The sequence below is a fragment of the Sander lucioperca genome, chromosome 5, assembly GCF_008315115.2.
Source record: "Sander lucioperca isolate FBNREF2018 chromosome 5, SLUC_FBN_1.2, whole genome shotgun sequence".
NCBI lineage: Eukaryota > Metazoa > Chordata > Actinopteri > Perciformes > Percidae > Sander > Sander lucioperca.
In genome coordinates this window covers 1095466-1109689 of record NC_050177.1, presented here as the reverse complement: position 1 = coordinate 1109689, position 14224 = coordinate 1095466, and the positions used below count along the sequence as shown (strand labels likewise).

General features: G+C 40.8%; 1 protein-coding gene across 6 annotated transcripts in view; it reads left to right on the top strand.

Moving 5' to 3' along the window:
* The first annotated feature begins 5171 nt into the window (after positions 1–5171).
* The window catches only part of ccdc9 (coiled-coil domain containing 9), a 40283-nt gene continuing 31230 nt past the window's right edge, over positions 5172–14224 (top strand). For 4 of the 6 annotated variants that reach the window (XM_036001010.1, XM_036001008.1, XM_036001009.1 and 1 more), the window contains exons 1-4: positions 5172–5311; positions 7169–7247; positions 7387–7491; positions 9359–9508. In XM_036001010.1, the coding sequence (XP_035856903.1) occupies positions 7245–7247; positions 7387–7491; positions 9359–9508 (258 nt within the window). In that variant the 5' untranslated portion in view covers positions 5172–5311; positions 7169–7244. Of the gene's footprint in view, positions 5312–7168; positions 7248–7386; positions 7492–9358; positions 9509–14224 lie in introns of those variants that run through there. The other 2 variants (XM_036001007.1, XM_036001011.1) reach the window with 2 other exon arrangements.

Sequence of the window (14224 nt, the reverse complement as noted above, 5' to 3'; positions counted from 1 at the left end):
ATAGTAGGCTAAGCAAAGGTATAAGTAAAAGTTGCTGTCATTGATAGTAAGAATTCAATAATATAAACATTTTAAAATCTGTCACTCTGCATAATGAGTCCTTTTACTTTTGATAGGCTGTAAATGCAGGACCTTTACTTGTAACAGAGTATTCTACTTCTTTCACAATTGCCTGTTTTTAATCTATGAATATGCGCATTTTATTTTCAACAGTGAAACTGCAGGATGCAGGATATCTAGCCTGATAACTGCTGGGTTGTCAAGTTAATCTGCTGGCCACTGGTGCTCTCTGGTGGATGATTTAAGAATCACATGTGCTCATCGTTCTTCACCAAAATGTAAAACGAATCCACGAGTGAACATGAGGTGCAAACATCAGATACAAAAACTGGTACAAAACAAGATACAAGATACAAGACAAGGCACACATATAGTAGCCTAGTGCAATGGCAAACAATTACAGAACAAATGATAGATGAAGATATCTATGGTAATATTGCATGATGTATTCGCAAGTAAACAATCTCTTACGCAACTTTAATGCGTGTATATAGGGAGTGAAGATGTCTCTGTTCAGAGCCACGGGCGGAGTCAGATGGTAAACATTCAGGGCTCAGCTCAAACCTAGGGATTTAAAAATAGAATGCTTAAAAATCTGTAAACTATTTGTGAAAAGCATGATAGTTGCCAAGGAAAAACTGCATGTGATTGTCATAAAGTGAGCATGCCTGTAAAGTCAGTTAAAATTTGTGGGTTCCCATAGAACCCATTTCCAATTTCAGATGTCTAGAGGTGAGAGGTCAATGGACCCCTTTGAAAAATTGCCATGCCAGATTTATCCTCCTCAAAAATAAGACTAACTTTAAAACATGATTTAGTTTCATACTGATATCTAGCTTAACTCTATTTTTAAAACAGAACACACTACAGCCTCTGAAAGACAGTAAAGTTGGCCTAGAAGCCAGAAGCCATCTCGCGCTCTGCCCCTGTTCAGAGCATATTGTACACCACTCTATACTGCACACCTATGATCAAACTACAGAAGAACAAGCTAACAGAGACTATGGCTAGCTTGTGATGCCATTAGAATATTACTTAAGGCGCTACAAGGAAAAACATAGTTTTTTCATGCACTGGTAAATTTTGAGATTGTGGCCTATTTTGCTTCCATGACATGTCTTCTTTCAAGTGGAAAGGAAACTACCAAAATACACATTAAGGTGTTTATTTTACATTACCATTTGTCTATATGTGTCTTGTAGATTTCTCCTAGATTCATTAGATAATGCCTCAAATGCATATCTAAACATAACGTTTCAGAAGAATTGTCTCAATGTGATTATCATCTGTGAGGTTCTCACCCAAATGTATCAGCTTGCTCCTTTAATTCAAGTTTTAAGCAAAGAGGAATAAAATGCACAGATATTTCAGCTCAAAATGTCAATTTGTACCTTTGTTCATGATTAAACACCTACCAAACTAATGACTTTCCCATCACCCTCAGCTGTTTCTTTGTGTTTAGTGTAAGATGGTGAACATGTTAAACATTATACCTGCTAAAAATCAGCAGGTTAGCATTGTCATTGTGTGCATGTTAGCATTCAGCTCATAGCACCACTGTGCCAAACTAATTTTCAGGTTCATAATTGTATTTAGAGGTTGCACCAGAATAGGTTTACATGGTTTAATTTTCAAAAAACACCATGTTTTTGTTGTACTGCACATTGCTGCAGCTCCTCTTTTCACCCTGTGTGTTGAGCTGTTTTACAGAGTGAGACCTCTCACTTCTGTTCCATCTTTGTTGGGATTCGCACATGCGCAGTAGTTAGGTAAAGACTACTAGCCAGTCAGAAGCAGAGTATGAGGGCGTGCCACGCTAGCAGCTAGGCGAGCATTATAATGTGTGTTACAAAGTGACCACGTTTGTCCCTGAAGTAAAGGCTGGACTACAATAGAGCTGTTTGGAGCAGTTTGTGAACAGTGTTTTCTGTTGGAGATGGAAACTCCCTTTGGGGTGGACTTTGGGCTTTTTCACTTTGTAAAGTAGTGACAAATACATCAGCTCTTCGTGTATTTAATGTCACAGCAACAGACTTTACAGAGTAGGCCTACACTTGTCTGGTGATGAACCAACAGCAATGTGTTAGCAGTCACACTGTGCAGATGTTCCTACAATCAGAGACAATCTACCACTCAGTGGAAGAGACAGCTATGTTGCCGTGCACTCTCCCTGATTTTACTGATGACCAGCCCCTACGTTGGAAGAGGTATAATCCAAAAACACTCTCTGAGACGTACCTAGGACAACAAAACCACACTGTGCCTTCAGTGGACCAAAACAACTCGCTGGTGTTTTCATCTCTAATTAATCTAACATTAAATCACTCAGGTCAGTACTACTGTAAAGCCTCTATGAGAGAGCAAACGTATTGGCTGGTGGTGTGCCTCAAATTTGGCCCATCAGTGTAGAGCTCTTCTCAGAGGGAGAAGAAGTCACCCTCAGATGCAGAGATTGGAGAGAGGGTAAATGGGGCCTTTGGTTCATTACCTAAAATCCAACAGAAGGAAGAATCTTTCATATACAGTTTGATCTGATCGTGAGCAGAGTGAGGTAGTCTAATGGGAACCTGGTTATCTCTAATGTCTCACTGGAAGACTGCCAAAACATAATCAACCATAACCTAAGAGTGACTGTTGTGAAACTGTAATGATGTTGTGTAAGAGGATAAAAGCCTGGAGAAGTATTGGGCTTCTCTCTGAGTCTTTGTGTGTCTGTGAGAATTAGACCCCCCCCCACCCACCCCTCATGTCTCTGTGTAAAAGCATTTTGCATTTTGCAAATCAACTGCATGACTGGCGAAGACTGCGAGCATGTAAAGGCAGAGCAGCAGAGAGCTAGCCTGACATGGTCATACTCAGATTCTAGTCAGAAAGGCATGGCTGGCATCCAGGCTAGCAGAGAGCATGAGCATCTTACAACTTTTTTTTAACATTCAATTAATCACAATTTTACAATGAAAATGGCATATTCAAGAAAATACAACAAAGGAACAATAACAACCCGAGCGAGTGGTATCAATAACAAATAAAAGAAATGTTAAAACAGTAATAAATAATAGTGGGAAAAAAAGTGGTCATTAAGGTACACACACACACACACACATATATATATATATATATATATATATATATATACACACACATATATATATATATATATATATATATATATATATATATATATATATATATATATATATACTATATATGTGTGTGTACCTTAATGACCACTAATATATTATATAATATAATAATATATTCATACAGATATTTTACAACATTTAACGTATTTCTTATACAGTATTATTTTGCTAAGATATGCAGCAAACATGGGAATAGTTTTCAAGAAACAACACTTAGGATTTGTAAAATAGTTTGCCAAGATAACTAAATTGTTATTCCCAAATAACTTTTATTGTTTTCTTGTCCTCCAGTTGCAGTCCACATTTTATATGTATATATATATTAGAATCGGTATACTATGATCAATATTTGTCAACAAGTATTGAAAACCATCCCAAAAACTTCTTTAGCCTTAGGTGGAACTGGAAAAGAGAGGTAACTAGTTCTTATCTTAACTACAAAAGTATTTATTTAAATTCTTGGGACATGTGTTTCCTCTTCAAGGCTGATGGAGTGATGAGTTTATGTTTACTACATGAAACTAAATTAATAAATAGAATATGAGTAGTTTTTTTTTTTTCTTCTTCTTTTTTTAATTATTTTTTCTCTATCCATTAGAATGTGAATGTAACAGGTGAAAGCAACACTATGTAACTTTTTAAGGTTGTCTCGTTGGAACTACAGCCGCGCGAGCTGTAGTTCCAACGAGACAACCTGTAAGGGGACCGAAGTTGTGTTGTCTTCCCGTCGACCATGCAACTTTTTGTTTTTCTGGGTCAAAATGTAAACTTTTTTTCAACGTTTTGGACGTCTTTTTCGACACTTTTGTTGCTTTTCCACCGATGTTTTTGTCACTTTTTTTTCAACGTTTTTTTCTGCACCTTTTGACGTTTTTGTGTGTTATTTTGCCCACGTTTTTGAAGCTTTTTCCGACATTTTTGTCACTTTTTTCAACGTTCTTTTATAAAAAAAAAAAAAATCTAATGCTATGCAATTGAATACAACTTGTGTTGTAGGGAGCCATCCACGTTATTTCTTTTGAAAATTTGGTTGAAAGAAACCATACATTTCTGATAAGGAATCTTTCTGAAAATGGGTCAAATTTGACCCGAGGACAACAGGACGGTTAATGTTTCTTGCATAGCCTACTCCGATACAGTAGGTGGCGGCATATACCATAAAAGTTGGTTTGTAGCCCGCCATTAAATAAAGAGGAAGAAGTTTATGTTTCCAACCATAGACTGTATATAAGAATGGACCAACAGATCCCGTTGCTCTGGACGGAGACCAGTGAAGGCCTTTAGAAGCACTTTTCCGGTGAGCGCTGAGCGTTACTGCGCAGCCTCCAACTGAGAGAGATGACGTAAATGTGACGTGAGCAACGTGTCTGAAAGTTGTAAGTCTTCTGGTAGCTGTGCCAAGAGAAATCTCAATCATTCCCAATCTTGCAGAGACGGAGAGTGTAGGTATATGTAAGGAGATAACATGGACACAGGCTAATTATTGCTAACTAAAATGCTAGTTAACATTAGTAATTAAACTTAAACAGCTAATGTAAGTCCAAACTGCCTGCGAGCTTCTCCTGTACTATACGGTAATTCCTCTACTATGAGACAGTAAGTCTCGTGGTTATCACACAATTGTTAGCCTATTTTTACAAAAACGTCTGCTACGGAGCCATAACGTGAGGTACAAGGTAATGGAGCCTTTTATACATTGTCGTGTTTCTTTAGAAATAAACAATGGACAAATCTTTAAACGTTTCAGATGTAAAGTTATTCGCTGTCAAAGTGGCGCCAAAATGAATGGCAGTCAATGGGATGCTAACGGGGGGTGATCGCTTTGTAGCATCAAAATGGCGCCATAGGAGGTTCACATAGACTGTGTATAAGAAGGAGGTTCACGGTCCGAGGAGAAGCTTACCCCCTTGTTTACGACCGAAACGATAGACGCCTCCCGTACAGTAGGTGGCGCTATGCACCGTTTTAGCAACCCACCATAACACCACAAGACGAAGAAGCAGCTAACAGGAAGCCGAGTACAATAATGAGGACAGGCGCAGGAATTGGAAAAGAGTAACGAGTCCAAACATTGCTCTTTACTGTCGTTACAACTCCCCTTGATACAGGTAATATTTACGAAGTGTCGCTTAAACGCCTCTAAATGTTTATTTCTCTGTTTGTGTGTGTGTGTCGGTGGTGTGTTTTCACCGTGGCGGTTCGGCGCTTTGTATCGGAACAGACATGGCTCAGTGTGCTTACATTACTTCCCAGCAGAGTGAAAAACCCAAATAGATCAATATAACGGTTTTGTGGAAGTACAGTAAGGGTTTAATGTTCCGGACAAGTCTGTGTGTTGTATATCATGGCTGCTTGTTCTGTGACTCAGGTAACTTAGACTCTGTCTGCGGCTCTAATACGCTTACAGAAGGATTTATTTATTTGGGTAATTGTGATACACACAGATACACACACAGACACACACACACACACACACACACACACACACAGACACGTACACACACACACACACACAGACACGTACACACACACACAGACACACACACACACACACACACACACACACATACACACACAGACACACACACACACAGACACGCACACACAGATACACACACACAGACACGTACACACACACACACAGACACGTACACACAGACACAGACACGTACACACACAGACACGCACACACACACACACACACACACACACAGACATACACACACACACACACACACAGACACAGACACACACACACACACAGACACACACACAGATACATACACACACACACACACACACACACACACAGATACACACATACACAGACACACACATACACAGACACACAGACACACACACACCTGATTGAAACCTAACTCTGTGATTAGCTGTAACCTTGTTTACTCACGTCACAAAGGTAATAGGGAGCCAATCCTGCTACAACTATTTAATGATTAAAGTTCTGGTTAATCTGTGAATTTTTATCTTCATTGTTGTTTAGCAATAGAGGGAAGTGACATTTCTCTTGCTGTGACCAACACATATTTGGTATTTTTATTAGGTAAATAATTAGGAATTACAGATGGGAAAACATTTTCCAAATTGGGCCCAATCATCCACACCCTCCAGTGTTCAAGACACAAAATAGCGCAGGAGTTAAATCTTGGCCCTAACAAATAAAATACATACTCAATTAACATTTGTCATAAAAATAATAAAGTGTGCACCAGCAACTTCGTAAAACATCTTCTGAATAAACTGGAGTTTTAATTTAAGTGTAAACCTTTCACATGCAGCAACACATTGTTCAAAACTTAAACAGGAATTAAAATAGAAAGTATATAATGTATATAGTATAAACATAGAATTGAGTGAGATAGATCGGTCCCCATTTGTCACCGAAATACCGGATCAAGCTACTTGAGTCGGTATCTGATTAGTGCATTCTTATAAAGGTATAAAATTATATATATTTGGGGTATGTACAGATTAATACAAAATGAATAATTTGTAATGTAAAAAGGAATGTAGTAAAACAGTAAGTAATGGTATATAAATTGATAAAGGGACAGCGGTTACGTTAACATTAAATCTACTTTTTCTTTCATATTGAATGATCCAGAAACATGTTTAAACATTGTTTATTTCAAAAGTTGAACTACTGGATACTATGTTTCCTAGTTCACTGAATAGTTAATTCTCAAGGCTTCAAGTTTCCACAACACACATGATTGGCCTCCAAAGTAGTTTTAATGTCACCAAGTTAAACGCTAATATAAGGTGAGCTCAGATAAACCTTGCCCTTTCAGCAGATGAAAGTTAAAAAAAAACAACAACTTTTGTGTCAAACTCTGCACAGTAAAGCTCAAATAATATCCAAGTGAAGGGACAATAGTGGAGGGTAGACTTTAAAAAATGCAAGTGTAACTGATGGACTAATCATTGACTGGTTTGCACTGCAGCATCCTCTTCATCCTCCTCACCACAGGAGGAACAAGCAGCCAGCCACCTGTGTATGAAGACAAGTCACAGGCAGCTATGGTGAGTAAGAGAGAGAGATAAATTAAAAAGTGTAAACACAACATTATTATCTATATTTTCCTAGTACTTCATTAAGGACAGATTGGCCTCCTCATCATTTCTTTGCTCTCCTAACCCTCCTCCTCCTCCTCTGTGCCAGTCTTCAGCGGTGGATCTTAAGACCAAGGAGGAGAAGGATGCAGAGTTAGACAAACGAATTGAAGCTCTGAGAAAGAAGAATGAAGCCCTGGTCAAGAGGTATCAGGTACGGAGTACCTTTACTGTACACAAACACACGCAAAATGTAACTTGTATCAGTCATCGTGTAGGGCTGCTCGTTGTTGGAAAAATCATAATCACGATTATTTAACACGGTTACTCATTGACATGTGGAAAGTTGTTGCATTTATTGAACTTAAAAAAAGAGTAAAACAGTTAAACAAATCAACAGTGAAAACACCTTGAACTGTAAAATGTCCCTTCATACTTTTCCTGTTTGAGCTTTTTTCATTTAGAACACAAGACAAAATAAGAGTAAAACATATGCAAAAATAATGTTTTTTTCCTGATTACTCTGTTTTTGTGATCAAAAAAGTTGTATTGTCAATCACTTCGCAGATCTCTTTAACTTTAACCACAAAACTTTTATGCTTTGTGGACTCTCCAGATTTGCTTTTAAATTGTAAATCAAATTACATTCAATTCAGGTAGCTTAAAAAATAACTTTTGTTCTTCAACTTGCAAAAGACTAGCTTTTGCTCTACACCATGTCATTTAGCTGACATATGTTTGTGGTTTGAATGCAGCAGAGTGGTACGTCCACAAAATATAGTAGACGTACCACTATATTTTTACAAAATATAGTGTTGACCTCATTTAATGTGTCCCAATTCTATATTGCATAGGGCCTAAAACCAATAATCTCTCAATTTTTACAAATGAATACTTGATAGTCTAACAATGGCGTAGCAGTCAGTGCTGGGAGAAAATGTTTAAAGGGCAACTATTAAATAGCATTTTCAGGATAATACTTGTATTTTGTGGTTGTGCTAGTACATGTTTACATGCGTTAATGTTCAAAAAACACTTTATTTTTCTCAGATAAAGGCTTCTGAACCAAACACTACCCATTCGGATATGTTTCAGCAGGAATGCGACCCGAAATTGGGGAGAATTTAACAAATTGGCAGCCAAGATGACAACTTTTACTGCCGTTAGCATGTAGCTACTACAGTTAACAGAGGACACTAATAGAGTATAGCAGCACTTTTTACAGTCAATAATAAAGGCTTTTTTAACCAAATACTACATAACTGGAAATGTTTAGGAGTAATGTGACCTGGAATTGGGGAGAATTTCACAACACTGGCAGCCAAGATGACATATTTTACTGCCGTTAGCATGTAGCTACATGCGACAATGTTAACACCACCACAGCAGCATAGTAAAAAAACGCTCCAGTCCTGCCTACATGGAGCAGATGACCAATCATGGAAGGCCGGCTTAGAGTTGCGTAACACTTGCACACAAATCTGAACGTTTTAGCTCACTGTGGTTTCTCTAAAATACGTTTACCTCATTATTTGAAAATCCGACATTATAACATTGTAGATATGACAGAAAATACGAAAAAGCATAATATTTCCCCTTTAAATCGAAAATGTAATCAAATTGTGACCTTTAAACCAAATGTCTAATCATATTGTGGATTTCGAAAAACGTGGCCTAATGTTGTTTTGTAATAATGTTTTGTCTTTTTTCCGGAGGGGGGGGGGGTCATAGGGAAGGTTTTTGTGTCCTTTTTCTATGAGTTTTAGTTAAAGTTCAACTCAACTTAATTGTTTTTCGTTTTTAGTAGAAGGATTTACAATTACTATCTGCTTATGACAGTAGAAGGGTTGCTTCTATCTCTCTATCTGCGTGTTGAATACAGCCTGAGCAGATAACCTCTATATTTCTATTTTATTCCTATCAATTTGCAAGGAAAATCCCCCCCTTGAATAGTCCCGAAATTGTGCAACCCTAGTTTGAACACGCTGCTTGAAATACCTGTTCAGAATTAGTCCGGAGTTTAGATTTGGCGACACGGCTGTAGTCTCATCTCACTCATTCTGACCCACGGATCTCAACAGGAAATAGAGGAAGACAAGAAGAAGGCAGAGCAGGAGGGCATCGCCGTGACAACACCTCGGAAACCCCGCCCCCATGAGCCAGAGACGGACAGGAGGAAGACGGAGAAGGAGAACTTCACTGTCACAGTCGACCTTTCGAAGCAGTCGGGGGTAAGACATGATGCAGATCTTTATTGAGTCATGCCACTTTTTCAGAGAGATGATTAATCATTATCCAACAGATGCACACATTCATTCCTTAAAACTGTGAAACATCACAGTGAATATAGGGCTGGGCGGTATATCGGCTTTTTAAATCATATCGATATATTTTCAAACGAGATATAGGTTGAGGCAATTCCGTTTATATCCTGATGAGCGATGTGACAGTTATCGAGGCTTCGTATCACTTTTTCTTTTAAAGCCAACTCCCTTTTTACCTTCCCCTCGATAACCCTCGCGTCTACTATGCCCTCTTTTGCCTCACAACAACACCAGTTATTGCCAGCGGGGCGGATGTTTTGTCTGTAAGAAAAGGAGTTATTTCAGATACGTCCCTGTTTTAAGTTTATTATAGAGACACACACACCCGTACTAAAGGGTCCTCGCCTGGGTCAGGGAACCCGAAGGCGAGGCAAGAGACTTTGATAAACAGCCTAGATGTCCCCTTGTTCACGGGCGTTTTGACCTAATATACAGAAAAAGTACTGCCCGAGGGAAGCTTCATAACCATATGATTTTCACTAATACTCACGGTTTAAGGCTGTTCCTCACAGGATTACTGAAGGTTCGAATCCGCTGGAAATGCACTCCCAATGAGTTAGTAGGAGGCCTGCCTGTCAAAATCGGTCCCCGCTGGGTTACAACTCACCACAGCGGTTAAAGAGGAGTCAAAACTGCCCCCCCGTAGGGGTGTTCCCCTATCGCTTGGCAGGGTTGAAGAAAAAGAGGAAAAAATAAAAGTCTTCCAAAAAGTCACAAAATGAATACGCAGGTTTTGTTCCCTAGTCCAAACTTGAACTGAGGTATTTTTATTTTAATTAAAGCAGAAAGTTAAAAAAGCAAAAAAGCTGAACTGAAAGAAAATGAACAAAAATACACTAGGTCCCTAACAGAATACAATGAATGCAGAGATACGGAGTACAAAAAAAAAAGTACAAAAATTTTTCAGTACAAAATGCCCCAAAAAGATGATCTCTATCAGTGAATTACTCCTATTTATTACATACATTGACTGGTCCACTCCCCCCATATCAGCAGGGGCTGTCTCACCACTTCTTATGCCCTAATAGGGTATCATTTTTTAATGTGTTTTTAATGTTATACCAATCATTCTCAGTCCAGTAGGTAGGCTCACTGCACGGGTACTTGTCTGGGCTGTATTTGGTATCTGGCATAGGCCTAGTGGCTTTTCCCAGTCTGCCCCTAGAAGTCTTTTTGGGTATTGGTGGATCACAAGTGGTTACCCTTCTTATCAAGTGTCGACCCGGAGGAGCCATTGTCTGTAATCCCCTGGGTTGGTCCCTTGTAGGAGTTAGGATGCTTCTCGGCTGAGGGGCAACTACAGGGGCCCTATGTCTTGGGGTACTTTCATGTACTGGCCTAGGTGGCGTTCTTTCCCTACTGCGACTTTTGCTTCTTCCCCTAATTGGGGGGCGTGATGGGGGAAGATGATCTTCCTCATTACTCTCTATTACAGGCCTGTTTGTCTTCATTTTGTGTGTCCTACGAGCGCCTTTGGGCGGAGAGGATCCACTGCTCGTCGCAGGGGAATCTCTCCCATGACGTACATTTAGCGCGCCCAGCGCCCTAGCGAGCCCCGGAGTTACTGGCGAGGGGGTCGATGGCCTAGGCTGTGGGGACCCGGGCGGGGCTGAACTTCCTGTTCTCTGACTAGGACTAGTTGGGGTATCATCTAATGAGTAGAGGGGGTTGAATCTCCAAACTGCTTCCTGATAGATATGCTCGTCAGGCCCTTCTGCTTGGTTATCTCCTCCTCCCCTGCTCGGGGAAGAAGTGCACTGAAGCGCGCGTGGGAGCTGATTCCCAAAGTTGACAGGCGGGGAAGGGTTTCTGAACACTGGTAATTGGGGGAAGGACCTCTGGCGGGTTCCTTTCACCGTTCCAATCATCCGGCTCTGATTCTCTCCCACCGCCAACCTGGTTTCCATCCTCCCTCTGACCTTCTTCATCTCCCTCTGACTCAGAACCCTCATCATCTTCATCCTCATCATCTCTTGTCACTAGTGCATCTCCCTCTCGGTCAGCGGGCAGAAGAATGTAGAATATTGCTCCCCCGAACAGAGGAAGTATATCTTTTATCCAAGTGAGGAGGACTTCAGGAGGATCTTCCCAGTCTCTCCCTCTCAGATTTATTGTCACCATTTCTCCTGCCTCTGCCGAGTTAACCAAGGGGTGTATTGCCCTAATGAACGTTTCCCTGTCTGATGCTCTATACACCGCACGGTATCCATTACTCTCATCACTGCTTAGGCTTTCTATCTTTTGGTAGTTCCCGTATTTACACGGTGGTAGGGAGCGAATTTCTTGAATATATATATATACTACTCCAGTCTGATCCACTATCTCCTGCTCATAATCTGGCAGTGGAGGCTTCCTCATATATGTCTTGAGACATTCTGAGGTGTGTACGAACGTGCCACTATCCATCGGGGCCGTCTCCTTAAGGATTCGCACCACGATGTTTTGCCTGATACCCCTATCCAGGTCTGTAGGTACTGCACACCCACGGTTCTCTGGAGCAAAGGATCCCATTGAGGAGCCTGACGCATTTCCAGGGGTAGTTGGGTTGCTTTGCCCTGCCTGTTGTCTACCCTGAGCTTCTAAAGAAGTGTCTCCCGGTCCCTCTTCTATGTATCCGGGTATACCAAATCCTCCAATTTTAATTGGAATTTGTACCACTACATCTGCACGGGGCGTGTGAACGTTCCGATCCGGTCGCAGAAACGGGTCCGGGTAGAGGTGCTCTGGTTGTACCAGGGCTCTCTCTATTTCCCCCATGACCATTTCTGTGCAACAGATCCACCATTCACAGCTCTTGTGCTTTTGTAGCATCTTAGCTAGCGCCCGCACACTATCTTGGTGCGAGTATTTGAAAATCCCATCACCAAACAGGGTTATTACCCTGCATGGATTTTTGGCTGCTAACGCTCCCTCCTGCAATATTCTATACAGGTATTTCTCATCATCCTCGTCATAGAACGCGGATGCTAGCCTATCAGGGCTATTCTTTCCACTGTAACAGCAGTGGATAACCTCCCCATAACTTCCGTGGTCCCTGATTTTTTGCTGAACTATTGTTCCATCTGGCAGAGGCGCAGGGGGCCTCCGGTCACATGATTTGGGGAACCTCCGTTTTAGCGCCGCTGCTGCTACTCCTCCGTGGTCCAGCGATCTGTTAGCTGGATTGAACCACGAGGTCAATCTCGTTTGTCCGGGAAACAGATCACACTCTTCAATGTTTCCATGGAAGTATTTTTCGATCCATTCCGTAATCTTATTATACTATATGACAGCCCTAAGGCTGGGTTGGATCTAGAACTATGAGCTCTTCGCTTCTCTTTGTCCCCAGGATCCGTGTCCTCAAATTTAGAAACGGTTCTGGCCCCTGCAGTGGCCATGATCGGGGGGGGTTTACTTGGTACTCTGCTTGTGTGGATTTCCCGTTCAACAAAGTTCCCCTGCCGTCTGATTGAGTCCTAATTTATTGCTAGTTGACTATTCGCGTTGCTTTCGTCTTGGTTTGACTACTTCACCTAACCCTGTTGTTATTGGCAGGTCTTAACCCGTGATCCTTCCTTCTATTTTAGCCAGTACGTAGAAGGTCACGGTGTGCCTGCTGTTCCTAGGGGCTGTAGCTCCTATACCTATGGCCTTTAAGTACAGTTGCACGGCAAGCTACTTCAATCTCTACCTCTTCATAACCATATGATTTTCATTAATACTCACGGTTTAAGGCTGTTCCTCACAGGATTACTGAACGTTCGAATCCGCTGGAAATGCACTCCCGATGAGTTAGTAGGAGGCCTGCCTGTCAAAATCGGTCCCCGCTGGGTTACAACTCACCACAGCGGTTAAAGAGGAGTCAAAACTGCCCCCCCGTAGGGGTGTTCCCCTATCGCTTGGCAGGGTTGAAGAAAAAGAGGAAAAAATAAAAGTCTTCCAAAAAGGCACAAAATGAATACGCAGGTTTTGTTCCCTAGTCCAAACTTGAACTCAGGTATTTTAATTAAAGCAGAAAGCTAAAAAAACAAAAAGGCTGAACTGAAAGAAAATGAACAAAAATACACTCGGTCCCTAACAGAATACAATGAATGCAGAGATACGGAGGTCCTTTCGGTACAAAATGCCCCAAAAAGATGATCTCTATCAGTGAATTACTCCTATTTATTACATACATTGACTGGTCCACTCCCCCCATATCAGCAGGGGCTGTCTCACCACTTATTATGCCCTACGAGGGTATCATTTTTTAATGCAAACACAGGATATCAGACACTTTGCAGGAAGTATCACATGATGACGTCTCGTATATGCATTGCTCAAGCTAACAGCCTTATACATTCCACAGGCAAGCGGTAATGCTCTTCAATCATATATGACAGCTTGACTCTCCTCTCCAAACAAAAGCGGGACAGTGTGAAGTTACCGCTACATATGTTTCACATCAACTCTCCATTACTTTCTCTCATGCATGAACTCAGTGTACTTCATATGAACTCAGCAGCCCACGAACATGTCCCGATACTAATGTCCTGAGCTAAAATCTAATATAGATTTTAGCTGTTTTTGAGTAGATACATTTTTAAGCATTAATATAGCTGTTTTTTTTTTTTTTGGGTTAATACATTTTTAAGCAGTAATATC